We start from the raw sequence: 27,738 nt of genomic DNA, 5'->3' as shown, positions 1-27,738 counted from the left end.
TTAAACATTGTTGGTCAAAATCTAATTTCCAAGGTCAAAAATTAATGAAATGTCTGTTACTTACATGTACATTGATTAAGTTGGATATATGGCAGACAACAGGTAGGATATTTCTAAAATCTAAATCTACAATGAAACATGTTAATACTTGCAGACCAAAATACAAAACTCACACACACAAAGTGCTGAGGAGAAAATATTTTTTATTTTCTGCACAGTGCCCATCAAACTTTTTTTTTACATCCTGACTAAAGAGTCACGAGTGAATATTTTACACCTCTGATTTGCACTTTCCCAAACATACAGTTCATGACTACCTCAGACTTTCCACTTGTGAACCTTTAAAGAAACAAATACAGAGAAAAACTCTGCATGTTTGAACTTGCCTCTTGAAGCAGCATTCCAAAGACTTAACATGAAAGATTAAAGAAATATTGAATGTAAGTCCACACCTGTTTTTATAAGCACTTTACCAAGAGACAAATCCCCAAACATTTACAGGAAAGAACAATGTAGAATGAACACATTTGGAATGTGAATAAAAAAAAAGTTCAAGTCAGACAGCCCTCATGGTAAAAAAAAAAAAAAGTACACAAGTCAAAGAAAACAAAGACTGCTTCTTGAGGTACGAAACTGCAGCAAAAGTGGAGCATCACTGAAATGCTTAGAAAAATAAATCAACTAAACCGTCAGACTGACAATAATTAACACAGATTAGTCCTATCAGACATCTGATGGACTTTGTTAGTCAGTGACCTGAGCCTGAGACACACACACAGGTAGAGTAGGAGACTAGAAGTGGTATGACTGAAGCAGTGTGGTGACAATCTTGATTATTTGCACCTTGCAGGCTGATTATGGCAATATATCAACGTGGCACTAATTTAAATCAGGAAGGCGTCTGTGAAAGGAAGCTGAGATGAGACTCAATGAGGACAGAAGGGAAATTTAGCAAACGTGAATTCATACATGAACATCTGATGTATGTTTCAAAGTAGCAACGACCACAGGATGGCTGATAGAGATGAATGTTCACCTGTGGCACACACACTGTACACTGGATCATACCAGTACCAATTAACATGTGGATGCATGTGGAATGAAGCTTTTTTGTTGTTGTTGTTGGAAAACTCAGGTTTATTACAAGTTGGGTTTTATTTTTGTTGTTCGTGCCATTGGTTCGATTGTTTATGTTACCATATAATCGCCAAAGATCTTAGAACATGATGGCACTGAAAAATAGAACCAGTGGACTGAGAAACACAAGCAGTCAGATAATCAGACAGCTTGTGAACATGCAAACACTTTTTGCCACATACAGCTGGGGCGCTTTCACACCTAACCTGTTTGTTTCTGTTAAAAACAAACCCTTCTGCATGTGCAAGGTTAGCGCAGTTCCTTTGGGCTGGTGTGAAAGCTGTCAATCGAGCCCTCATGTGGACCAAACAACCGGACTGATCTCAGGTCTCAGTCCCCTTTTTTTATGCGGACTCTTGTGCGGTTTGTCCACAGGATTCAATGACAGCAGATGCAATATTTTAGAATGATAACTACAAATAAATCCAACTGCTGGTCGTGAAATCTGTTTGGGAAGCAATCTAATAAATGATCTTCACCACCTATGTGTATATTTATGGAAATCATTTAGTAACCATGATAACATGCATGCGCGTCAGCGTGGGTATTTTCCCTGATTTACAGAGTAAAAGCTGTTAACACTGCTGTGCTTGTGTCCTACTATGTTTACTTGTCTGTTCATTCAGTTTATTAAAAAGCATGACAGTAATCCTGCAGTATTGAGCACCAAATATTTACTGTGAAAGACATCCTTTTCATCCTGTTCCACATGTTTATCAAAGAAAATAAATACACACACAGCGCTAAACGACTGTTCACTTGCCACGTCAGCCTAGGACATCTGACAACTTAAAAAACTAATGATTGATTAATTGTTAAAATAATATTTCATGCAAAAATGGCAAAAAATGTTGTTTTCAGCCTTTTTTCAGCCTCAAAAATATTTTCAATTTCTTATCATATTAAAGTGAATGTCTTTGGGTTTGGATTGACAAAACGAGAGATTTATAGAAATCAACTTGGACTGGAAACTGGGATGGTCATTTCTCACTTTTCTGGTATTTTACAGATGTTGCAGCACTAGATTAAACTGACAATTAACTTTAGTCGTGTTGTTATTTGATAACCGCTAATAAATGAAACAATGAGAATTATGTATTTATTTTGGGCAAATAAATTTCTGACCCAGTTACCTGACCAGGCTAATGAAAAAAACATGAAATCTGTACATATCAGAAGCATTAAACTTCTTTCAGTCAGCTGAATTTGACTTCCCCACGTGGGTCCTGATGATGTTGAACGATGATCACCAAACTCTCCAATGAATGAGCTGCTTATCAGTCTGTGTAGCATCATGTTTTACACCTATTGGTTCGTTTGTAAAAAGTCGGTGTGAACACGAGCTGCACCAGATGGAAAAGTAGATAATTTTTGTCCCTTGATCTGGACCAAATGAAACAAACTACAGGTGTCGAAAACACCCAAAATTAGAACTTAATCTGGAGGTAAAACCAGAGGTGAGTACATGTCGCAGCTCATCACACAAGAAAACTAAGTGCAAACAACTACAGTAAATACAGTAGTTTAAAGCTGAACTAGGAAGCCGATTTGTCTACTTGGATGTTTACAGCAGTTTGTTTGCCTTTTAATTTCACTAAACTTGAAGGTTTGTTTAAAGCTGATTGTCTGACTGTCGGACATAACTGATATAGGTAATGATCCAAGCGAAGAAAACAAAACCCAAGTTGTCATAAAACATTTTCATACAGATTATGAATGTGTAATCTCATCGATCCATTCATTCTCTAAGGCCCTTTCGTGGTCTGGGTTGCCAGGCTGTTGTCCCAGCATGCAGTCAGTTTACAAAGAAAAAAAAGAAAAAAAGAAATACAGGTACACAAACCCCCTTAATACACCCAGAACAGTTCATGGTAAAGGATGAGCATTCCTAGAATGCAGTAAGTGGCTTTCAAATGTTCCACACATTGTTAAAAAATGTGTCAAACGGCCAGTCTAAGCTTTGGCTGGATGAGCCTCCAAAAGGCCTTCCATCTCAGGCACTGGTGCCCTATTTGCATCCTATATTCAGATGCAACCAAGATTAAGTTTTACATTGTATGATACAGTGTAGGTTACACTAAATCACAAAATTGAAATCTTACAGCTTCATTGCTTTACAGATATTCACAAGAGCATACATTCGGCAGCTGCTGTACCACAGATGAGAGATAAACCAGCACACTGGAATGCAAATGTAAGACAAAAAGCTTACAGAAGTCACTTCCTTCAGAAAGCTGAAGGACACCCTGAGCTTCTCCTTTTACTGACCAATATTAGACAAAGCAAAGGATCAAGGATGTTATGAGAATGTTATCAGAACAGAGTCCAAGAAATACTGTATCTACTGTTCCACAGGATGTGTGATGGATTAGTCAAACAGACTAAGTCAGTCACCAGAGATTAAGACATGACAGTGACACTAAGGGTAAGCTGGGAAACAGCATGATTGGGTCCTCTTTAACTGGAATGTGTGAATGATGAAGAACAAACAGATATCCAGTCGTTCCATCTTGACAGCCACAGGTAAGCAAACAGTATTTTGTTAATACCTTGACTCTGCTTCAGGCAGCATTTTAGTCTTAGGTGTCGAGTCCTCACTGAGCCTGAGTGGCTTTGAAGTCCTGGTCCAGCAGCAGTGGTTTGTGGTTCGGATCAGCAGCCATAGCCTGTAACGTTTCCCTCTGGATCTGCCTGGCCTTGTTGTACAAGAGGACCCCAATGAACACGAGGACAGTGCCGGTGGCGCTGAGGATGGTGATCTGGTTACTGAACACGATGATGCTCAGCCAAACCGAGAGGGCGTGTTTTACAGTGCTGGCAACACTGAGGAAGAGATGAAGGTTGTTACAGTTGGCATTAACATCAAATTCATACAATTCATGGCCTGGATGAGGATGTTATCTGTGATGAGAGACATGGTTAATATGTCTGACTCAATCTAATTTTAAACTGGTTACTCTGACAGCTTTCACATCTTTATGTCTACCCTCTGAAATTAAGTTACAATGGATGGTAAACGGGCGGCATTACATATAACACTTTTCTAGTTTATTCACCACTCAAAGCGCTTTACTACATGTCACATTCACAAACACATTCATACACCATCTGTGGCGAATTGGGGTTCAGTATCTTGCCCAAGGACATTTCAATTGTCCAATCAGTAGCGAAGCCGCTCTACCTCCTGAGCCACAGCCACCTCAAGTTATAAAAAAAAATCTGAACATACACCCAGTGGTTACTTTATGTGCACCCGATCGTTAACTATTATAATTATAATTTGTCTTCTATTTGGAGAATATTCATATTCTCAGTTTTAGAACTACAGTTCCCATCATATGGAAGCTTTGGGGGATGTAAACATAAGAATATAATGTTTACATGGCAAATTTGCAGCATTAAAAGATGAATTAGCTGTCAGCAGATCCCGTTCCACTGTACTATGGATAAGCAAACAACTAGTACTGCAGTACTTTGATACTGAAGAAAACTTAAAACATGATGATTCTATGGCAGGTTCTGGAATCATAAGAAGCACACCACTTCATATCAAGAAGAAATTATGGACGTTGGTCCATAATGGACATAAAAGACACTGGTATCCCTGTGTGTTAGCTTACGTGTTCAGATTTGACAGAGTTATAACTCCAGTAAAGAATAAGATTTTTGGCGTAAACTGTGTCGCACCTTTCTTCCTCCACATCAACACATGCGCCACACAGTTTGAAAACATCTGCATTAGAATAAGCCAGATGTTGACGATGCTCCAGGTTACTCCAAACATAGAATGACTGTTGGTACCAGATGTAGGAGTTCCAACATGTCAGAAGCAGCAACAGCATTCGGTTTAGTCCAAAGTCCTTAACATTTTCCCCAATAGAGTACTGCACTGATTTAGCGTTGCACCAAACACACACACACATTTTGAGGCCTACTTTCCCAATGATGCAACTAGACCCAACAACACTGGAGATAAAAGGGATCACATGCAGCACAAGGCAGGTGTACCTAATAAAGTGGCCAACAATGAGCAGAATTATCTTCAACATCAGCTTCACTGGAAAACCAAAACCTGGAACTGGTAACCAGACTTCAACCACGTCAACAGCTGTCTCGGCACACATTAAGAGCCATGTTATAAATGTGTTTTGCGGCTGTCTCCTACCTGAAGGTTACAGGGGAAATTCGTCCCATGAGAGCGTAGGCAGTGACGCTCTGCAGGTGGAACAGGCCGCCGTCAAAAAGCAGCAACAGGATAATGTCTTGACTGAAGATGAAGCTCCGCCCACTCTTCCCGATGACTGGGATGTCCTGGAAACATGGAGACAGAGCACGATGACCATCAACACCGACTATCTCTGCAGTCAAACCTTCAATCATGCCACACACTGTATTATGAATACATAATACAATCAATTATGAAACAAGACTTCTGCACCTCTTCTCCATTTTCAGGCTTTAGAAAATCTACCCGCGACAAAAGACTTTGGCCAATCACAGGTCATTTCATAGAGAAGGCGTTCATATTGTTTATTCTGCAGGGCGACTGACTCCTGTCGCCATGTGCACGGCTTTTGTCTACGGCAGGTTTAACTGACCTAACTTGCCAAACTGTAAGATCAAGCCAATATAATAATAACCATAGCAATATTGTGTTACCTACCATAAGGAACACCCAGGCAGGTATAAGCATGATGACTGCTGCTGCACTGGTATAAAACTGCAGTTCTGGAGGGCTGAAAGAAGTTAACAGAGCTTTGTAGCCAATGTTTGCATCAAATGATGTAAGTTAACATGTATAAACAGAAGGTTCATGGACTTTTTACCTGAACCTGTATGTGTCTCCACTCAGCAGTTTTTTGGAGAACACGTTCTGTAAACTGAGATCAGAGATAAAGGGTTAGACAAAGCGTCACACTGCTGTGGGGATAGCTGCGCTGAGTGCTGCAGTACCAGTCCATGATGTTGGTGGAGAGAGCGGCAGAGAAGCCGAGCATGTTGAAGCTGATCTCTGTGGCTGTGCAGAGGGCCAGGCCGGCCATGACGGGGAACAAGGACAGGTTCACCCACAGCCCTGCAGGTCACATATGTACACAGTGAGTTGAGTCATCACACAAATCAACACCAAAAACCCACGTCTTTATCTCCCCGTGGCAGTCTCTACTGGTTTGACCACATTCCATAAACCAATAACAGCAAAGAGGTGGACAGATGGAAGTGAAGAGTCATTTTTACTCTGCACTGTCATCAGGTTACTTTGCTGTTTTATATGACATCAAAATCATGAATGACGGGTGTCATTTCATTTCATTTTACCTGTTTGGATGCCTGCAGTGTCCCCTCAGTGTCCCCAAAAGCCCTGGTATTCTGACATTTTTACACTTCTACCCGTCACGCAGACATACATCAGTGTGGCCTGTACCTGTGTACTCCCCGAGGATCAGTCTGGACATGATGACGGTGAAAATAGGTGCTGAGCTCTTCACTGTCTCTGCAAAGGACACCGCCACATTCTTCAGGCTCACCAAGCCCAAAACCACTGTGGTGAACCTGGCAAGTGGGGGCAAAGAATGATGCTTAACACTTAACTTAAAAAAACAATGGATCAATATTTAGTTTGCTCTAAGTCTGGGCAATAAACAATAGACCCAGTCATGTTTTAGACAATATAAAATACTCTGCAAGAAGTAATAAATTGTCTTATATGTTTTTTTTCCCAAAAAAAAAATTCAAATACCTGTTATAACAGCTTACATATAGCTCTACACCTTGCTTTCATTTATTATTCAAAGATTAATGGTTACACAAATAGTCCCCACCCTTAACACACCCCACTCTAACTAGCTACACCTGACTTCTCCTCTGTTGTGCTAGCTAACCGCTAATCGCCACCCCTTCAGTTAATGAAATTGGTTCCTTAGGTTTATGACATCATAGACCCAGCCCGACTGTATCCCTTTTATTAAGACTGCCCTTGCTGACTGCATCTCCAGCAAGAAATGTTCAGACATGGCGTTTACTTCTTGTTTCACTCCTGATATGACTTGTAACACATGAAAAAAAAAAAAAACACGACATGATAACAAGGTTAAAAATGTGATTTTCACTGGAGGGGTTCTTTAAATGCAAACCTCCAACAACAACAGGACAACAGGCTCGCAAATATGACTTTTTTTTTCAAAATTATAAATAATTATTAATGCCGACTGAAATAAAACATTTTTTAATGATAAATTTCTAAATTTATCATAAATTTATAATGATAAGCTGTTTCAGTTTTTCAAAGTCCATTGTCAGGTCTGTAGTACTTTACTGGAAATTTTGTTGCACCACAAAAATGCCAGGGGTTGTAGTTTGTAAAACTTTCAGGAATTGTTATTTATACATACATATATACAGAAACATATGTGTTTAAGCATAATTATTTGAAAAAAAAAAGTGCAGTTTATAGAGTACAGCCACCTCATGAGTCCAACAAACAGCATGATCATGATGAAGTTCGGGGGGTACTCGGATCTGGACTTGTGCTGGTACAGGCAACAGGGCACAAACATCTTTAGGCAGCCGATGACAGTGGTGGAGATCATCTGAACGGCACCTGGGGGACAAACAACAAATTAGAGCTCCAGACTAAAACACCTGCAGCATGAAAGTCAAATAAACCTCTTCAACTCCTTGAGCTACAACTGCCATCTAATATTTACTTTTGCCTTGTTTTCCACAGTTAGACTGAGGGCAGAAGCACTACAGGCCCTGCTGGTTTCGCATGTTTTAGGCAGTTTTCCATTAGTTTCAGCTTATGACAATCAATTTCAGAAGAAAAACAAAAATGTACATTGTGAAAAAGGGAATTTGGCCTTGGTTGTATTAAAATGTTTAATGCATTGATGTGCCCCTGAACACAGGTTTTCAGAAGTGTCTCTGTTTATACTGTATTTTTTTTTTAATAAAACTAAGGAAGACTGCTCACCAGAATGGATTACTGTTCTCAAGCAAGTTTCAAGTTTCCACAAGTTTGTTTCTCGTGCTTAGAAGGAAATCAATCTTAAAGCAATAGTTTGATTTTTTCCTGGGTTTGTATGAGATATTTATTGATAGTCAGCACATTATCTATAGTAGATGGCGGTCAGCATGCCCTCAGATTGGAGAAGCAGAGAAGAGTACCAGCACAGAAGCTAAGAAAAGTACTGCTGCAGACATGGTCAGCAAAAACATCAGCCATCTTAAATCCACCCCAAAAGATCAGGATCAGTGTACACTATATCTAGAATATATTCACCACTTTACCCAGCCATCAGACAGTCCCTTTCTGATGGGAAACTGCCGTTATATAAGCTACATATTAGTTTCTCCAAAGCAACCAGACTGCTTTGGCAAAAATGCAATTTTACCTTGTAGAACACAGGTTGATGTTGATGATCTAATGCTGCCTCAATCTGTTAGTGTGTTTGCGTTATGGTGTGATGGGTGTGAATGGTTAGTTCTGATTGACTTGTGTCACATAATAACACAAAAAAACTAACCGATCAAGTCAGCGGTAGATCAGCAACTCCCGAGTTCTGTGGGGTAAAATTACTGTTTTTGCCAAAGGAGTCTGGTTAGTTTGGAGAGAGCGATATTTGGAAGTTTCTCGTCAGAGAGTTAAGGCTTTCTGACAGAAAGGTAAAGCAGAGAAAATACTGTAAATATAACCTACACTTAAACTGATACTGATTTTTTACTGAGGTCGCTACAATACATGTTGCTGCTGACCCTGTACACAGCAGTACATTGCTTAGCTTCCTACACCATTACTCCTGCTGCTTATACAAACTAGGGGTGTCCCCTGCACTGTGGGTAATCCACTATGAATAAGAACCTAATATAATCCCACTTCAAAAAATTAAAAACTGTCCCTTTAAGACTCGATATGCTTGAGAAATGCTCAGCAGTAACAAAAACACACATGCAATATATAGTTACAAGACCTGCAAAACCACCAGTATGGTCCTGTGAGATTTTACTAATCACAGAAACATACAAAGCAATAATGTACAAGTTAAATGTCTTGTTTAGTGGAGCTCATATTAATATTAGTACAGTAAGAGAAGTATAATATTCTTTCTCTTTACCCAGCATGCTTGGCTCCCCCTCCAGCAATGACAGGATGTACTTGTTGAGGAACAAGGTGCAGAAGCTGAAGAAGTACCAGAGGCCCAGGTAGATCATGGAGCGCCAGTTCCACACCCCTGACTCTGCCTCGATCACCGTAGTCTCTGTGACAGTGATCTTCAGCACCTGCTCCCCTGGCAGGCTCTCGCTGCGGGCCAGCACCACTCGCTCCTGCCGGGTGCGAAACGGTGACAAGAAGCGCCACAGCGAGTGCCAGACACTCTTCCTGCTGCCTGGCATTGCACCTGCTGCCTGAGGGCCCCCAAGGGCCCAACAGGTGGGTGATGAGAGGAAGGTGAGGGGTCAGTGAGTGTTTTGAATGTCAGTCCATCTTCTGATTGGTCCAGAAAATGGTCCGTCTCTCAGTCTTACAGTAAATGCCACAAATGCTTGAAGTCCTGGTGTTCCCTGTCCTGCAGAAGCTGGGAAGAACAAAAACTGTCCTCAGACGGATGATACAAGGTAAACAGAAGGAAAAATGTGACTTTACAGGTGCATGACATACAGGAAATTTACATTTTTGTTAGTGCTGCACAATTAATTAAAATATATTTGAAACTGCAATATGGCCAAGTGCAACACAAAAAATGCAAAAATGTGTGACAAAACAACATTATACTGAAATACTGTAATGCTACAGAGATGTCTTGACAACTCTGAGCTTTTATCTTAATGAGGAGGTGTGGTTGACCCAATTGCTTGGCATGAATCAGTTTTTTAAAAAATGTGATTGGTTGATCCATCCATTCATGATAATGACTTTAACAGTTTTTCAGTGAAAAGATAAATTGTAGAAATGTAGCAAAAACTCACGGTATAATTATACCACAGTAAAAAGTCCACAATATGACATTAATCACAATATTAAAAATAAAGAAAAAATGTAACTCAAAAAAAAGTTTTTTCTTTGAAACAGCATTTTTTATTTGTTTTTTCCCCTTTAACTTACACTGCCTCTGCTATCCTTTAATAAAATAAAAGTAGCCAGCAATATCCTAAGCAAATTGTCTTTGGTAATGAACGTTTGACTTATGAATAAGTGCAAAACAAAAACAATGCAGTCAGTGCAGATCCTATTTTTTTATCATATAGTACAGTCCAATTTGTTGTATCATGCACTTAGTGAACAGCTGAGTTGTATAATGTTACACACTATTAACTGTATAATATAAACTACACTGCTGCTGCAAACACTTAAAATCAAGCACGTTTCTTATAATTAATTCACATAAACACAGCTACAACATCAGCACAGGTCCTCATGTGAAAGAGAGCAGTTTGAACCTCCACACTGTGTATGTTGATTCTGAGAGCAGGCTGAGGATAACAGGTGAACTATATACAAACCTTAACAAATATCACTGCTGATATTTGGTGTCTGGGTGCCAATTTCAGTTTCAGTAATCTGAAATGCACTGAGCGTTGATCTCATGAGCAAACAATGCAACGTTACCTTTAAACACAGACAGGATTTTAAAGTTTGGTTTAGCCAAGGCTCCTCTTGCAACAACAGGAGGTGTCAGGGTTACATGAAACTCAAAATGTAAAGTAGACGAGCTCTTACCTCTATTGCCTCAATCAAGACTGAATAATACCGTAAAGCCACCGGTGAACGAGACAGCAGCGACTGCTATAAAAGGAGGAAGTTGAACATTCCCGTTAGCTAGCGGCTACTGATTTTTCCGGCAACATGGGATACAAAGGAGTGGAGGGTAAAAGGCCAGCCGTGCTGTCAGCCATAGTCCACAACGTGAGGGTGTGTTACATGAGACTACACCCTGCACACACTATCATGTACCTATCTATCTGGGTTACCCATATCTGTGCACCTGACTTGAGACGTGGCTGCTAACAACAGTCAAGTCGCAGTGTCAAGTTAACCAGAACAACAACCGCATACAAGTAAAAGCCTTCAAAATAAAACAAAAACAAATTCACTACTAGCCCAGTGGCCACAATTCAGCAGGAGTTCAAGTCCATTTTGTCACAACGATTGCTCTGAAATATTTTTAGATGTGTATATATGGCTGTGAGTGAAACTTAAATCTGAATTCCTGCTTTTCACCAGAATGACAAAGTGCTTGTAGTTTTATTTTGATACAATCGCTGCGTTTCCGGCGAAGCTCTTTTAACTTGACGCAGCTGCCACGAAACAAAAAAGACGATGCCTTCAAAGTAACTGTGGGACAATTCGTTTGTGGTAATTTTAAAAAAAAAACAGCAACGTTTTACAGAATTTAAAGTTGAATGAACTTCTAAAAGTGCATTTATGAAACCTGTACAAAATCTGTGTCGTAGTTCTCAACTGAGACCACTAGAGGGGAGTGAACACTAATTATTATTATTAATGCATCTACTGCCATCACAGAGAATGTAATGTAATTGATGTATAGTTTTGTAATTTCATTTGTTATATGTACTTATACTGTACTATTGTACTGTAATGTATTGTACTACTGTACTATATTTATTGTATTGCATTACAAAATATTTATTTTCTTTTTCTGCCCTTGGAATTAATCATTGCAAAAAAGCTGACTGAGGCATATTGCATTCTTTTTCATGACATATATTGTAAAGCAACATAATTCATGCAAATAAGAAGTGACTTTATTTTTCTTGTAATTGAATCTTGGTTTGTGCTGAATAATACATAAATAATTAATATTTTTTACAGGAACAATAGTTATATTAATTGAATGCTTCCAGTTGTGATATTTACATTATTTAGGCTATATAATGAGTGACAAAGTGTTAATGCTGGCAGACAAATGTTGGCAGTGTTCAGGTGTTAGAATTTCTTGATTCTGTATCAAATGTTTTGCTTGTGTAAGTGCATTTTAGACATGAGGTTGTTGTGTTGAGCTTCATGTAGTTAAAGACAACTGTGGGAAGATTTCTGAAAAAGTTAACCTGAGAAAAGTGGGTTAGCACTTACAAGTGTGAATAATTGACTAATGAGCAATTATTAATTTGTGTCCCAAAGTTCCAATTAAACTGTTGTCATGAAGACAGGATTATTTTTTTATTTTTTTTTTTTAAAGAAGAGATATATGAGGCTCTAACTGTTTCTCATGTCACAAAACTGAGGTAGATGCAAATGAAGACGTTGGAGAGACAGACAGACAGGTGAAAAAACAAACAAACAACAACAACAAAAAACAAAAAATATTAAAACTGAAAAAACTTATATTGCAGCATAAGAATATGCAGGAATGGCGAGGAGGAAGGAGTTTTGGGTTAGGCATGAATGACTGAATGAATTTGATGATAAAACATATAGAGCACTGCACTGCAGTTATCACATGCATTAAAATCACAAAGGATTTTTTCGTGGTCCTCTGATAACACTCAATATATCACAAGATATGGTGAGAAGAAAGGTATCCAGGGGTTCAGCTTGGCAAAAGGTCATCCAGGAAAGAGAGATGGCTGATGGGTTTGGAAGACTAACAAGACAGGTATGCTGGCATGAAATCCTGGAGACAGAGGGAGAACAGGTTTGAGTGTCTGAGCAGGCAGGCGGGAGGGACTTCTGGCTCATCCGAGCCCAAGACTGAAAACTAAATTTTTGCTGTTGGTGCAGCCAGAGCCGGCCCAAGGCATAAGCGAACTAAGCACCTGCTTAGGGCCCCGCAGCCAATAGGGGGCCCCAAAAACAATAAAAAAAAAAAAAAGAAAAAAAAGACCTACTTGAGATCTTCCATGGCACAAGAAAGACTGAGTGGACTGGCAGTCATTAGTATTAACAACAAAGTTGGCCATCAGATTTCTTATAGTGATGTCATAAATGACTTTGCCTCCAGAAAAGCCAGGAAGCACAGGTTTTAAGGAGTGGGTGAAATATTGAGGAAGAACACCAAAGTAGAGTAAAACCAAAGCTTTTACACATAGTTATTAAACCATTTTTGTTACCTGGTTTCAGGTAACTCTGTTCATTTAAATTATTATTTAAGTATCTGCTTGACATTTTAATTTTGTCTGTTTTTGTATTGAATTGAATTTGTTATTATTTTTATACATTTAAGTGATTTTATTTGTTGTTGCACCTTATTGTTGTTGTTGCACTACAAATTGTTGGACATTGTTGTGCCAGATGACACTTTTACAGCAAACACAGTTTGTTTTAGGTCGCTCTTGTAGCTTAATGTGCTACATTTTAAGATTAAAAACCATATGTGGCATCCTGAACATCATTCATCAGTCATTCATTGGTCTTATTTGTATGGTTGCATTGGTATTATTTATGTTATTACCTAGGCCACCCCCGTAAATGGGTAAAGACATGTCCGGCGCAATAAGTTAATACTGTAGTAGGTGTGTGAATGATCAACAATCAATATTACTGGCAGAAATAGAGGGCACCAAAATCAAATTTTGCTTAGGGCCCCATGGAGGCTCTGGCCGGCTCTGGGTGCAGCTCCACTCTGAAACAGGCTCCCACAAAGACTCAGAAAAGCATTGACCATACACTCTTGAAGCCTTTTCAAGAGTGTTCTGCTTGGTTTTCGAGCTTTTACTTTGTATTTAGGTTCAACACTAATTTGTCTTTGTTTGTCTTCTTAGCCTCCTTTTTACCTTTTCTTTTTCCAGTAAAGACATGTGTAAATGTGTATTGAGAAGTGTTTTTTGTAGAAATAGCTGATGAATGTTGCCAATAGCTACAAAAATATGATTTTGACCCACTATTGTAATTAATGAATTAACAGTATTAATTAATGCTATATGTCGATAAGTCTGATAATCAGATAGACTCTTTATTAGTTGCTGATGTGTTAAACATTAATGGAAAAGGTCTTGTTTTTCATGCATCATGATTTACTGTTGATAATCTGTGCATTAGTTAAGCATTAATAAATGCATATTAGTGAACCAGTGTTTCATCAGACAATCACTGCAAAGCTTCATCACAACAAACTGTACAATGTTGGTCTTCATTATGGTGATGAGAGGAAGGATTATGTTATTTGACCTGACAGGCACTGAACAAGTGATCCAAGATAGCCCAATACTGCACAATGTAAGACTGAAAAGTCTGCCCAAAGGAATTAACTGAGGAATTATTATTATTATTATTATTATTATCATTTCACTGAACCTCCCATAAAATTGTCTGGAGGCTCCCTGGGGAGGCCCGCCTCACGTTTTGTAAACCTCTAGTCAAGTGTGTCATGCACCATCATCATAAAGTCATGCAGGTTTGAGATTTGTGTGCACTGACCATCTCTGGACATCACTGAATAGCTGCTTTAGTCAGCAACTTGAAACCATTTCCTTTCAGTCGTCAACCAGAGAGGCTCTGATAGGTGCCATCTAGAGCAACTGAGGTGATCCTCTCCTCCAGAGGTGTGTGGTGGTTACTGGTTGATGGAGGCCACTGTTTTTGTAAGGGTTTTCTGGTCCATCGGTGGCATAGTTAAGGACTTTAACACTTCCTCTGAATCCTTTGACTGCTTTTTGAAATAGTGTTTGTATGTAAAATTATACTTATAATTTCACTTACCAAGGATTTTGGTGTCACCTTTCAAAACAGTGCAGTGAAAACAGAGAAAACATCATCAAGTATTGTAGCCAAGGCTATTTATTGCAGGAATGCTGGGATTCATTAAATGATATTGTTTGATGACCAAATGAATACAGGTATTATTTGTAGACCTACCAGAGTAATTATGGTTTTGTCTTTGTCAATTAATTAATTTATTAGTTGTTTTCAATTCAGTTTAGTTTGTTTTTTGTTTTCTTTGTTATCATTCATGTTGTTGTTGTACTTTTACTATAATCTGGTGGGTATTTGTGAGTGGCAAGATTAAAGAAATTCAGAATAGGTGTTACAATATAAACACAACTCTTTGTGAAGGCCTTTGACTGACAGTCATGAAGACATCCCTGTCTAAACATTTGCACCTCAACATGCTTGTTATGATGGCAAATTTAACAAAATTTAACAAAATCTCAATGTTTCCTGCATTTCTGAGTAAGTCCAGTTTTTATGGTTATTTTTCAGTTAACTAACATTTCCGTAACTAAAATTTGTAGTTGTAGTCTACTGCGACCACTGGATGACAGATTTATTTATTTATTTTTTTATTTATTTTTTTATTATTTATTTATTTTTTTTTACCAGCGCCTCGTACACACCAACACTTTTGGTAACAACTTTCAAAATAAAAACAATCAAACGAAACGGTTTTTCTTGATAAATATTCAAAAACCAAGCTCGCTGTTGTCCTCCGGAGGGCAGCAGCGCTTTGAAGCAGCCAAACCAACGAAGAAGAACACGTGTACGCAGCAGCAGCAGCAGCAGCAGAAGAAGAAAGTCCTGCCACAACAGGCTCTTGTTCCTGTTTACACTTTGTCAAATGTGAAACTGAAGTTCTGTTAGCTGGAAGTGGACAGACAGCAGAAGGTCGGAGGAATGTAAACTCCGGGCCTTCAGGTCTTGTCCAGAAAGAAATGGACGAGATAAGGTCAGTAGAGAAGTTTGTAGACTTTATTGCAGTTTGTGTCTGTGCTGTTCAGTCGGTTGTGTCATGAGGAAATCAAATGCTGTGCCCTGCTCATTACAACTCGGCACACACATTAATGACATTATCTCAAACAACAGGTTATTTGAATGAAATATAAACTATAAAGATGAGTTCATCTCTTAGTCTGTATATATTAGGTATGTATTTATATACAGTCATGATTCATCTGTCCTTTTCTAAGTACAGCATGTTGTCTGTGGAGAAAATCTGTCAGGAGCAATTAAAACTGATGTAGAAATGAAAAGTGTGTAGTGAATGAATGAGAAGGTCATTTAAATGGAGAAACAGCCAAATACACAAAACATAAAATGTATAGAGATGCTGAAAAAACATCTATAAGTCAGATTTGAATATGTTTTTACATTCATTTAGCCTTTTAATTACACCCCAGGATTTATTATAAGTGTGCTGATTAATTTGTTTCAAGTCCAAATGGAAATTTTAGGGTCACTTTGGTCCTACACAAAAATCTGTTATTCTGAGCCAATCCAACAACCTGCTGCTGAGGGTTTATGAAAAATAATCATGTCCATGGTATCCTTTTAATTTCACTGATTTAGAAAAGGTCTGTGTTTTGCAACTTTGAACAATGTGTCAAGTAACTGTCATGTTCCCAGATTTCCCAACTCTTCAGCTCACCATGTTCTGCATGAAGGATGATGTAGAGTCAGCGGGTCATTATTGCAAAATAAACCCAGACAGGGTGGTGCAAGTCTTGAATCATGCTGAAGGGGTTTATTTCATAATAACTGTACATTTTACCTCTTATTACTCAAGTACTTACTTTAAAAAATCAATAATTGACACTAAATATTGATTTAAAAATGATTTTATTGTTTTAATAATATAAACTACTGTATCTCTCAGTACTGTATGTGATGCATTAAAATGCACCTGTTTCTAATTTATTTTTATTTTTCGACACCGCAGTCCTTTGTTGGGCAACCAGATCTCTGGTCAACCTCCGGCTGGTCCAGACCTTCTGTCTCCAAACCTGAGGCCCAGACACCAGGAACTGATCCCAACACCATGTGGACCGGTGAGGAGCTGCAGAAACGAAACTAAAAGATTAGTAGCAATTAAAGCAGAGATCAAGTTAGTTTCACTTGCATAATCTCATGAGATCGAGAAAAAGTGAAACACATTCTGTGGCTGTCAGCTTCATAATTGGTAAATGCTGTGCAGAAAGTCCCAGAAATCCCAGTCCCTTCATCCCACTGTTTATATTTTCATGCTTGAACAGCTTTGTTCACTCTGGAAATCTAAACTTGTTAAGACAGGTTATCTCACGTTCTTTGTCTCCTCCATCACCCCCCTCCTGCAGATAAAACGCTGGTCGGAGCTGTCGTGTCTACTGAAGCTCTACTTCTGCTTCACCATAGCGTCTCTGCTGGCGCTGCTTGGCCTCACCATATCCAGCATTTACAAGCAGCACATGGACACGGACGTGTCTGATGAGGACAACTTCACCGTGTCTCTCATCCAGCTGGTTGGAATATGTGAGTGCCATCATTCAGCAGAGGGAAAGACATTTACTGTCAGTGTCTCCAGGAAATTGATTTCATGCCTTGCCTGTTTAACAGCCAGCTGGAAAAAACAGAAATGTTCATGATGTAATCATGTGATGACAACTGAAGAAGAGATGAATGCACTGACTTTAAATGTGCATTTCCTCCAGTTGACTTTTTTTGACTCATTTTCTACAAACAGAATATAACTGTCTGCTGAAGCCTGTGTCCCAAAGATGAAATATTTTCTAATTTAATCGTTTGATCTGTAAAAAGTTAGAAAATTACAGAAAAAATGTACATGACAAGTTCACAGAGCCCATTTTAATGTCTTACAATGTGTTTTTTCATCTGACTAACAGTCCTCAGTTTGACCTGGACTGACCAAACCAAGAAATGTTTACATTTAAGATTTGACTTTATTATTGCGCGATGCACACATCATGTGCCAAGCCCAATCTTGCTTACAAGACAGATTTGTTCAGAAGAACATACCAGAAATGAGAGTAGCAACATGAATAATACTTAACTAATAAACCACCCTGAGCTTTAGAGGTCACCAACTTCTCATCATTTTAGGAACAAGGCCGCTTGGCCCTTGGTGTTTTTTTTTTGGTGTCTTCATTTATTTAACACTTTTCATGTGAACAGAATGCAACACAAAGTGCTCCACCCACCTACACCCTCAGCAATGACTTTGCACTTGGTAGAGCACTAAAACGAGAACAGCACTCACTAAAAACAGGAACTGAGGTAACGCTGTCATAAGTGAGGAAAAACCAGAGGAAGGAAAAAAACTCAAAATAGAAAAATAAATTAGAATAATTCAAAAAAGCAAAAACTCCAAACGGTTGAAAAAGAAAGGAAGTAAAAGCTAAGAACACAAAATACTGAAGTACTAGAAGAGAGGATGTGTATAGAAATTAGTTAAATAAAAAAACAAATGGTAGGATATTAAAAAGAAAACAATGATGAATAAATAAGTTAATAATGATAATGAATAGCTAAAATAAAGGGATATGCTAACTATGAAAACTATGAAAAGGAAGATATTAAATACTCCATCAACAGGGTAATGAAGAAACATATTCTTCTGTATTATGGGGGGATGAACTCACCAACTATTGAGTGAGAAATAATGTTGGAATTGTGGCCAACTTTTGAAGAAGCATTTGACAGTAGTTTGAGGAATGACAAAGATAAAGAGCCAGATGATGGAAGTTTCGAACACATCGGGGCTCGTAGAGAAGCTGGTCTACAAGATAAGTTCTTCTGTAATATACATGCAGGGGCATCATGTGCTGTAATGATGTGCATCCAGAATAATATGAATGTTTACTGCTCAGTAATGAAGCTGGCTCACATTTAACCAGGGCTAGATCACCATGGTAACATACTGCACAACAAACTCTGGAGAAATTAGGTCAAAAGAGCAGCGAAGTAATAGATTCGATGGAAAGAAATTTTGTTAATTAGCCGTTCTCTATTCCTACTTATCATGAAGGTCTGGAGCCCTTCCCAGCATGCACTGGATGGGCAAGCGGAATATTATTTGGACTTTAAAATGAATGCTTGTTTTTGCAATCAGACAAAGTTCAAAAAGCATTGGGCTTTGGTAGCATATAACAGGCATTTGTCTTCAAGATTAATAAGTAGTTAATTATCACTTACTGCAGTATCAGGACAACAATAAATATAAATTATGAATGAGCTCTGAAGTAGATGGGCTTTACAGTCAGACAAGATTGATGACAAGATTAGATTAGAGAAATAATAATAAAAAAAATGCATACATCTTATACATGTCAATGTGAAAGTGCATCTTAGAAAGAAGACATTATTATAATGAAGTGAGTCCTGTTGTGTGTGAGCATCACGTTGTCTGTTGTCTCTCTACTCTGCAGTGTTCTGTATCTACTACATCAGCCGCGGCGTGCTGCAGGAGAACAGACAGGAGCTGGTGGCGTTTGTGCTCAGCGTGCTGGTCGTGATGGTTCGATCGGTGGTCAACTTCTCTGTGCTGGGTTCAAAGAGCAAGCAGGAGCTGCTGGTAGGTCGCCCTCTACTGGACAATCTGAGACAACACGCTGCGTAAAGAGACGTCTGTGGGAGGTCCCTCACAACCATCATAATTCTTACTTATTATGTAATCATAATAAAAAACACAGCTTTGCAAGTCTTCAAAGATTAGCTTCTTATTCCTTTGACTGATTTATTGATTTGATTTATGGATTTATAAGACAAAGAGGAATCCAAGTGATAACCTCTTTAAATGTGCTTCCAGTGTGGTAAAAAGACATTAATGCACAGAATTACATTATGTAAGGGGATGAATAAATCCTTAAATCCCTAACATTCAGTTAGAAAAGGAAAAATTCTTAAAATCCCAGTTAGTCTTGTAATTCTCAACTCTAAAAACTCTGTTTCTTCTTAAATATAAATTCAAATGAATGAAAACAATAAAACATCATATTAATAGACTGTCTGTCCCAATGACGAGCTCATATCTCACCTGACCTGCATTTATATATATTTATATCAGTCTATATCAGAGTTCCAAATTATGATAAAACAGGTTAATAACATGCTTATAACAATGTTATTCTCATTAAAAAAAAATACTATAAGAAATCCTGCATTAAACCTATACTCAGATTGTATTTCCTTGAAAGAGACCTAATACTTTATGATGGTCAATTTTAAGTCTTTGTAGTAGAATATTAACTGCAAAGGAGGCATATAATGTTTTCTGCAGGCTGCATACAGACCCAACAACTGCCGAGTCGGTGTGGCTGTTTGGATGCTGCCTGAGAGGCAAAACCCAGGGCAAAAATGTCTTCTAATCACTGGCTGCTGCTAGTCAAGTTTATCAACATTTTGATCAACTCAGCACTAATTGACTTTAGAGAGTAACCCCCCCCCAAAAAAAAAAAAATTAGAAGATGATGAGAAGATTAGATTGTAAATGTTGGAAGCAGCACAGCAGCTGCACTGACAGAGTGATTCATACCAGCTGCTGGTTGCTTCTAATAATCCACTTTATTAATGACAGGGGAAATAACAGGAGATCCCCACAGCTTCCATCCTGCTGAAAACACTCCTGGTTTCACCACTTGGTGTCACTGTTGTTGTATCTATGATTCACATCTAGTTATGAACACAGATGTGCTTGTGTTTAGAGTTAATATATATAAAAAAAATATCAAGTTAATCTTCATGTCTCTGACAGGGTGTCATGGTGCTTAATTGGTGTTTGCTGATGTTAAATCATTTTATCAGCTGCCCTGATGTGGTGAAAGGTAACTGACGGTGAACTGTGAGAAACTGATTTTGGTTTGTACAGAAGGACAAAGCACCACAGTGATCTGCAGTTTCTTCCAGTTAGAAGAATTTTAAAACAAAAACGTGTTTAAACTGGCTGCTGCATCGCTGTTGACCTGTAGACACATCAGTAACCTCTGCCCTGAATAATGTGACACAGGGTTTATCACATTCTGTACATATCATTTATCTATGGACCACTTCAGTGCAGACTGAAAGATCTCAATAGCTATTGGATTGATTTCCAAATAATGACATTCGTGTTCTCAATCCCACTGACTCTGGTGATCCTCCTGTAGCGCGTCCAGCAGGTCACAGAGTGTTCCTGGTGGATGGCAGTGTTGAAGCTTGTTTCATTCCTATTAACTGCACAACTGATGACGTCTGAAGCTTCGCATTCAGTTTGACAGTTTAACAGCTAAACTCTGTGGCTGACACATCAGTGGGATAAGAAGGGAGGAGGATAATTGAGAATGCAGCGATGTACATTAGAAAGACATAATTGCAAATATGAGGAAAATTTCCTTGTGACACCGAATAATAATCTAACAAATAGGTTAATTTAATGAATTGCTCCCACACCCATGTTGCCATGTATCCCCACCCTAGCCTAAAGCTAACAAAGTGTTAGGTGGCAAAAATACTCCTCTAGCACGCCCCCTGACTACCCAGAGACGGACACTAAAAATCCAAGCTGAAATAGCCTGCAGTTCCTGAACATCCAGTGATGCATTTGTTGCTTCATTGAAGACATCAGCCATCAACACTGACTGAACATTCACATGAAAAATGCTGAATTTTCCCTTTAATAACACTCATGCTTCCTGGACTTCTGTTGCACAAATATGGGGCAAAAACTACAAATGTAAGAGGGCAGCTATAACTTCCTCAAACCATCTATCACCCATCAGATGGGTTGGTAGAACATGTTTCAGGTTCCTAAATGATGAATCTAAATGACTCGATCCTGTTACTTTACTTCTAGCACCGTTACATTGAGAGTTTTGTTATTGAATGCATTGACATGACTTTTGGTGCACACACGTGTCTCCTCTTCACGATGAATTATAATAACAGTGGTTCTAAGTATTTAGCGTAACTGTGTAAAATATGTTAGACTGAGTTCTGGAAATACTTTAATTGCATCATAAATGAATTGTAAAGTATCAGTTTCTGAGAGACATAACTTTGAAAACTGAGTCACCGACTGTGATCTGTTTTTGCTGCAGGTGCGTTTCGTGTGCATCATGTGTCTGGGCGTGATCCACGTCTTCTGCACCACGCTGCTCATCAAGAGGCCAAACATGATGGCGTTCCGTGTAGGCGGGGCCTTAGAGAGTCTCCAGGAGCAGTACTTTCTGCTCAACTTCTGTTTCTCCATGGTGACCTTTGACCTTAAGACTCAGGTACATGTGCATTCCTCTGAACAAAGATGTCACAGGGCAGTAATTATTTTGTTTGTTTTGTTTCGTAAAGATGTTACTGATTCTAGAGAAAGATGGTTGATCATTGAGTTTGATTCTCAGGTCGTCAAATGAAAACACTTTGGCTTGGCACCTTTAAAAAATGACTTTTTACATTCATGAGCTGCTTTTTCTAACAATTGACTAAGCTGTGAAAGTTGACTTTGCACAGTACATGAAATATTTGTGACTAAACTTTTAACATCATACAAGTGTTCTTGCACAATAAATTCCACCATCAGGCACTTTTGATGCTGTAAAATAAAACACAAATCTGTCATTTCTAGTGTCTTGCTTGTGACTGTTTTAATATCCATTTGTGGAAACTCAGGTTTTCTTCATCCAGCCTCGGGCAGATTTCCCATGTGTCTTAGGAAGACTTTGAACAACCTCGAGACAACACGTCTAGACCTGCTGCACATGCTTTTCTTTACTGTGAACATACAGACACTTAGAACAGCGATGACAAGTTTTTCTGGTTAAGTCAGACGGGTGCTTTGCTGTATGTTAAATTCTTTTTGAGTTTTGAGCACGTCTGTAGTCATGTGTTTGCTAAACACCGGTTGGTACAAAATGGCGACGAGCCTACAGAAATCCCTCAGAAACAAACAATGCAAGTGTGTCTTAGAGTGAGCTACTGATTTGTTGTCTGTGTGTTTCAGTTGTGTTTGTGTATCCTGATCACGACGTCGGGCTCGGCCATGTCTCTTCCCAACAGCATCATCCTGGGTGTCGGGGTGGTGTGGGCCTGCCTGACCGCCGCTGTCGGGGTTGTGGCGGTGAGTTCTCTTCATCCATCGTCTTTGCTAGTCAAGCTGCTCCTCGCAATCCAGTATTAAAATCTGGATTTGTTATCCAGATAATAAGTGACCTGGTATTTTTAACGTGTTCTCGTTATCCTCACTGATATCACATCTTTGTCCTCCAGAGCAAAACGTGCCTGTGAGTGATTTAAGGTGGCGGGAAATCAGCCCCAGACTCCCTTAAAAAAAATCAGTGGTGTGGCTTTTTGAGTCAGAGGAAACTTGAACTTTGTGAAACTCTGTTTATGACAAATTCTGAATTATTTGTCCCCTCTTGTAAACTCTGCAGATGTCATAAATGTATAGTGTTAGTTTATCCTGGTATATATGAGATGTAAGTGAGAGCACAGATACAATAAACCCATGAGGGAAATATTCAGGATGCATTCTGACCAGTGGACAGATCACATGGTGAAATCAGAAGTCGGTGACTGTAACTGCTTGTTGTTTTTCAGGTTTTAAAAGAAGCCAAGGTGTTAGTTTGGGTCTTCATGGTGCAGAACCTTCCTCAAGTCGCCTTCTTTGTTTATCTGATGTACAGGGTGAGCTGACAATGAGTTTCTTCTCAGTTCAAATCATTTTGAATCTGTATGAAAGCAGAAGTGGTTTCAACAAATACTGATCCATGCACAACTCGGTCTGTTGTCCTTCATGAAGGAGTGGCTTTAAGAAATTTGAAGAATTTTAAGAGGCTCTGCCCAAAACACATAGTTAAATGAGTTCCTGCCGTTAAAGAGAATGTCTTAAACAATAATTAAAAAATTTATTTAGAGCCTAACTTTGTGTAGACTTAACTCTTTTGTACACCTAATTGCACAGAACGTCGTCTCTCCTGTAGTGTAATTAACATATTATTACACCTACTCTTATCATGAAGGCCTACCGGCACATGCACACATAAAATACAGCGCTTTTCAACATGCACACATTTAACCAGGCTCGATGAGAAAACTACTGCCGAGGTTTTTTTTCTTTATTCTGCACAAATTTGTCATAATGATCAGGAGGACGGCTCTTGAGATGGGCTGTTGAATCTGTAGTGTTAAGAAATGTGGTTTGGCTCCTCATCACATGACCAGTCGCTGCAAATAGCAACTTTGTTATCTGTTTTAGGTGCTTCAAAAATCTCGACAGCACAGACACACTCATGTCACTTGCGCATAATAAAGTGTCATCTTATCAGCCTGTTGTATCAGCAGAAATGTTCAGTTCAGGCCAATGTATTATTATTATTATTATTATTATTATTATTATTGGCCAATACCAATGATTTACCCATGTTTTTATCCTTAAATGTAAATCTTTAAAAACAGTTCACAAATATATAACTTTTTTTAAAGGATTTTTTTAATTTCCTAAAACAGCTGGGTACAGTAGTTTTGCTCAAACACAGGTGCATAGAGTATTTGCTGGGGACTATTTTCAGCTGAGGATTAACACACATTTGAGGATGTAGTGAGTGTTTACAGCAGCAGGATGATGAATGTCAAACTGGCATCAAATACTGATTTATTGTATGAAGTATCTCAATGTAGTGAAGTAAAAAGTATAGAAGTACAAAAGTATTAGGTGACAAAATATATATAGTACTTTTAATCATTTTGAAATAGTACTACTGAAGTACAACAAAGACAACATAAGTACTGTTTAAGTGTTTCCATTTTAAAGGAAATGTTTCTCAATAAGATCCACTTCACTAAAGCACAGTTCATTAAATTATTGGTCTGTTATATCACATATTTGCATGTTTATCATTCATGTGCCCATGGTGATGACCTGTACTTTCAAAAGTGGATTTGTGCTGGAAAAACGTGGTTTCTTTTAATTGCAGGTGGCGATGAAGTGGTTCCAGGACAGCACGTACACCCTGGAGGCAGCCGCCGTCACCGGAGCTTTGATTTCACTGGTGATTAAAGTGGTTTTATTCTGGGGCCTCATCAGACTGGTGCACAGCTTCGGCCAAGGCCTGAGGGAGAGGAGTGAGTATACCGCTGTTCTTTTCTTAGTCTCAGTCCTTCAAATGTTATTCTGAGACAGACATTAGGGGAATATTAGCTAATCAGTACCTCTTCACAGATTTCTAAATATCCTGTACTACTTCCCCCTTTATGTTTTCTTTATCACGTCCCTCATTCTGAGAAGCCCGAGGTTTCCTGACTGCACCGACTTTAAACGTGTTTATGTTTGCTAGAAAGCAGCAGAATACCACAATGTTGCTGTTAACTGTGCCTTTGTTTTTGCAGTGTTTGCACCCAGCAAGTGATAAAGCATCCGGTGGTCGAGGACCAAGGACAGAGCTGCATGCTGAGGGACTCACGTTAAAGGGATAATACAGTTTTTTGAAGTGGGGTTGTATGTGGTACTCACTGATTGTCAGTATATTACCCACAGTAGACGCAGTTGGCAAGTGCGCTATATTTAGAATATTTTCACCACTTTACTTTGCTGTCAGACAACCTTTCCTGTCTGATAGGAAACTGCTGTTCTACAAACCAAATATTCCTGTCTTCAAAGCCGCCCGTCTCCTTTGGCAAAAACAGTCATTTTACCTCACAGAATACAGCAGTTGCTTGGTTACTGCTGCCTCAATCAGCTAGATTGTTTTATTGTGTGAGTTCAGTGCTGTAAAGGATTAGTTCGGATTCACCGAAGTCACACATCAACACAAATAAACAGACTGAGGCAGCAGTAGACCAGCAACTCCTGTGTTCTGTGAGATAAAATGATTTTGCCAAAGGAGTCTGGTGGCTTGGAGAGAGTGATATAACAACGGTTTGCCATCGGAAAAGGCTGTCTGACAGCAAGGTGAAGCAGTGAAAATATTCTAAATATAATACACTTAAACTGATACTGATATTTATTTTTTTTTAGATGGCTAAAATACATTTTGCTGCTTCCTTGCTGATACTCCTGCTGCTTCCCCAAACTGAGGGCATGCCGACCACCATCTACTGCAGGTAATACATATAGGTACGTACAAGTACATATAGGTAGTACACTGACAATGGATAAGTACCTCATACAACCGATTCAAATAAGCTGAACTATCCCTTTAAGCAGCTTTAGCACTGTGGTGCTGACTGTGGAGCTCCTAGTTTTATTCAACATCACCACCAAAATAATCAGTCAGCTGAGATTTGTTTTTATGTGCTGTTTACTGTATAGATTTTATTTCAGTTTATTTAACACCTCTTTGTCAGTGTGCCTAAACACAGGATGTAAAGCACCACAAAGGAGCTGCGTTCAAACATTTTGTATGAAACTATAACAAATGCCTTTGTAGATTGGATTCACGATGGTTTTTAACTTTTATTTTTACTCTTAAAATCATTGTAGTATCTACTGTATATCTTTTGGTGTTTGTAGGCTCTATGTGTAGACACCAAAGATTTTTAAAGTTACCAACATCCTCCATTTAAAAAGGAGTTTTTATCTTCCTGTAAATGACTTGGCTGACTTTAGTTTGCTTTTTAAAATTGTGTAAGTTGACTCATGTGATCTGCGATGTCGAGACTACTCCTTTTGGTAACACTGGGATATTTTTTTTAACTTATCTTTCTGCAGCACCTTAAAGCACTTAATCAAGTGTGATTTCATTAAAGGTTCTTAATAAAATATCAAACCAAGATTGGCTGTTTTGATTTGTACTTTAATAGGAAGATGAATGAAAAATCTATCATCATTATCACAGCCTGCTAACTTTTATATTTTGTAATTTTGTCCTCATTTGAATTTTACTAATGATGACTTCTAAAATATTCCTCATGATTTATAGCGAACATGAACACGAACTAGTTTCAGGTGTGAAGCGTGTTGATCAAACAGGGGGATGCACATCTCCTGGTTACATTTTCTCTGTTTATTAAAGTGCTCTGGAAAAAAAATAATGGCATTATTCATGTAAGAAACATTAACAAACTTACTGATACAAAAGTCAGAGTTAGAGGCTCTCAGATTTACAAAAGTGAAAAGCACTTTAAGAGAAGAGTCGACAATACTTCATAGAAAAGAGAAGTCAAAGTTTTTGTAGAGCTGGGGCTCACTGGGACAGTTCAGACCAACATTTGAAACTATGTCAGTTGCCAGTATCTGTTTTAATACATGAATTAAAAATCTGAAAATTAGACTATTCAAATGGTCCTGGAATGCATTTTGAATCAACTTTGGCTCTATCTGAATATTAACGAAGCCCTGACAGGCAAGTGATTCTTAAAAAAACAGGTGCTCCATTTCTGTTCTATATAACTTTTTCCCCATTTGTGAAACAGAAAAAAACCCTTTGGCTGGGGAATTTTTTTTTGTTTTTTTGGTTGGTTTTCATTTTTATCAGCCACACTAATGATTAAAACAGTTTCTGCAGGTCTAAAATATAATAACCTGATTTTTAGGCCTTAAAAAGTCTTAAATAGGATTTTTACAGACCTTATTTTGAACTGGAATTTAACATTACTTTTACAAAGTCATATTTAACTTAAGTCTTGGTTTTAACTGTGTTTTTGGAAAAGTCCTGTAACAATTACTAAACAAAACCAATATTGAACCAATAAATACAAGCTGAGTGTGTACTTTTTGCCAGTATAGATATGAAACGGGTCTTAAATTACATTCACAATGCTCTTATGACGTATTGAATTTAACTTGTTGAAACCTGAAGAAACCCTGTAAAATACATTTTAAGCCAAAGGAAGAACATCACAAGCTTTTCTTAACCTGTTTTTTCCTGTTGAAAAATAAGTAATAGAAAAATTATCCTGTTCTTGAGTCATTAACAGGAGAGAAAACACCTTCGATCAGGCTTAGAAAATGGATCACCAGATTTTTTTTTCCA

General features: G+C 38.4%; 2 protein-coding genes across 3 annotated transcripts; one reads left to right on the top strand and one right to left on the bottom strand.

Annotated features, from left to right (window-relative positions):
• Window positions 1-3,523: 3,523 nt before the first annotated feature.
• LOC146325561 (solute carrier family 35 member E2A) lies at window positions 3,524-11,151 on the bottom strand. 2 transcript variants are annotated; one of them, XM_084721641.1, is made up of 9 exons: window positions 10,853-11,151; window positions 9,249-9,726; window positions 7,600-7,735; window positions 6,560-6,687; window positions 6,091-6,211; window positions 5,964-6,017; window positions 5,801-5,873; window positions 5,303-5,448; window positions 3,524-3,960 (listed from the first exon to the last, which is right to left on the bottom strand). In XM_084721641.1, the coding sequence occupies exons 2-9, from the start codon at window positions 9,526-9,528 to the stop codon at window positions 3,732-3,734; spliced, it is 1,167 nt and encodes a 388-aa protein (XP_084577767.1). In that variant the 5' UTR covers window positions 9,529-9,726; window positions 10,853-11,151; the 3' UTR covers window positions 3,524-3,731. The 2 variants fall into 2 exon arrangements, with proteins under 2 accessions (XP_084577767.1, XP_084577766.1); XM_084721640.1 differs by having other exon boundaries at window positions 9,249-9,710.
• A 4,421-nt stretch (window positions 11,152-15,572) lies between these two features.
• LOC146325560 (uncharacterized) lies at window positions 15,573-26,538 on the top strand. The gene is made up of 9 exons (XM_084721639.1): window positions 15,573-15,755; window positions 16,746-16,854; window positions 17,140-17,314; window positions 19,228-19,373; window positions 21,874-22,050; window positions 22,770-22,886; window positions 23,366-23,452; window positions 24,742-24,889; window positions 25,154-26,538. The coding sequence occupies exons 1-9, from the start codon at window positions 15,742-15,744 to the stop codon at window positions 25,171-25,173; spliced, it is 993 nt and encodes a 330-aa protein (XP_084577765.1). The 5' UTR covers window positions 15,573-15,741; the 3' UTR covers window positions 25,174-26,538.
• Window positions 26,539-27,738: the final 1,200 nt, after the last annotated feature.

The sequence above is a fragment of the Lutjanus erythropterus genome, chromosome 6 (assembly GCF_056507025.1).
Source record: "Lutjanus erythropterus isolate fLutEry1 chromosome 6, fLutEry1.hap2, whole genome shotgun sequence".
In the NCBI taxonomy this organism is placed as follows: Eukaryota; Metazoa; Chordata; class Actinopteri; order Lutjaniformes; family Lutjanidae; genus Lutjanus; species Lutjanus erythropterus.
The sequence above is the reverse complement of the archived record's forward strand: the minus strand, read 5'-3'. Positions and strand labels throughout refer to the sequence as shown.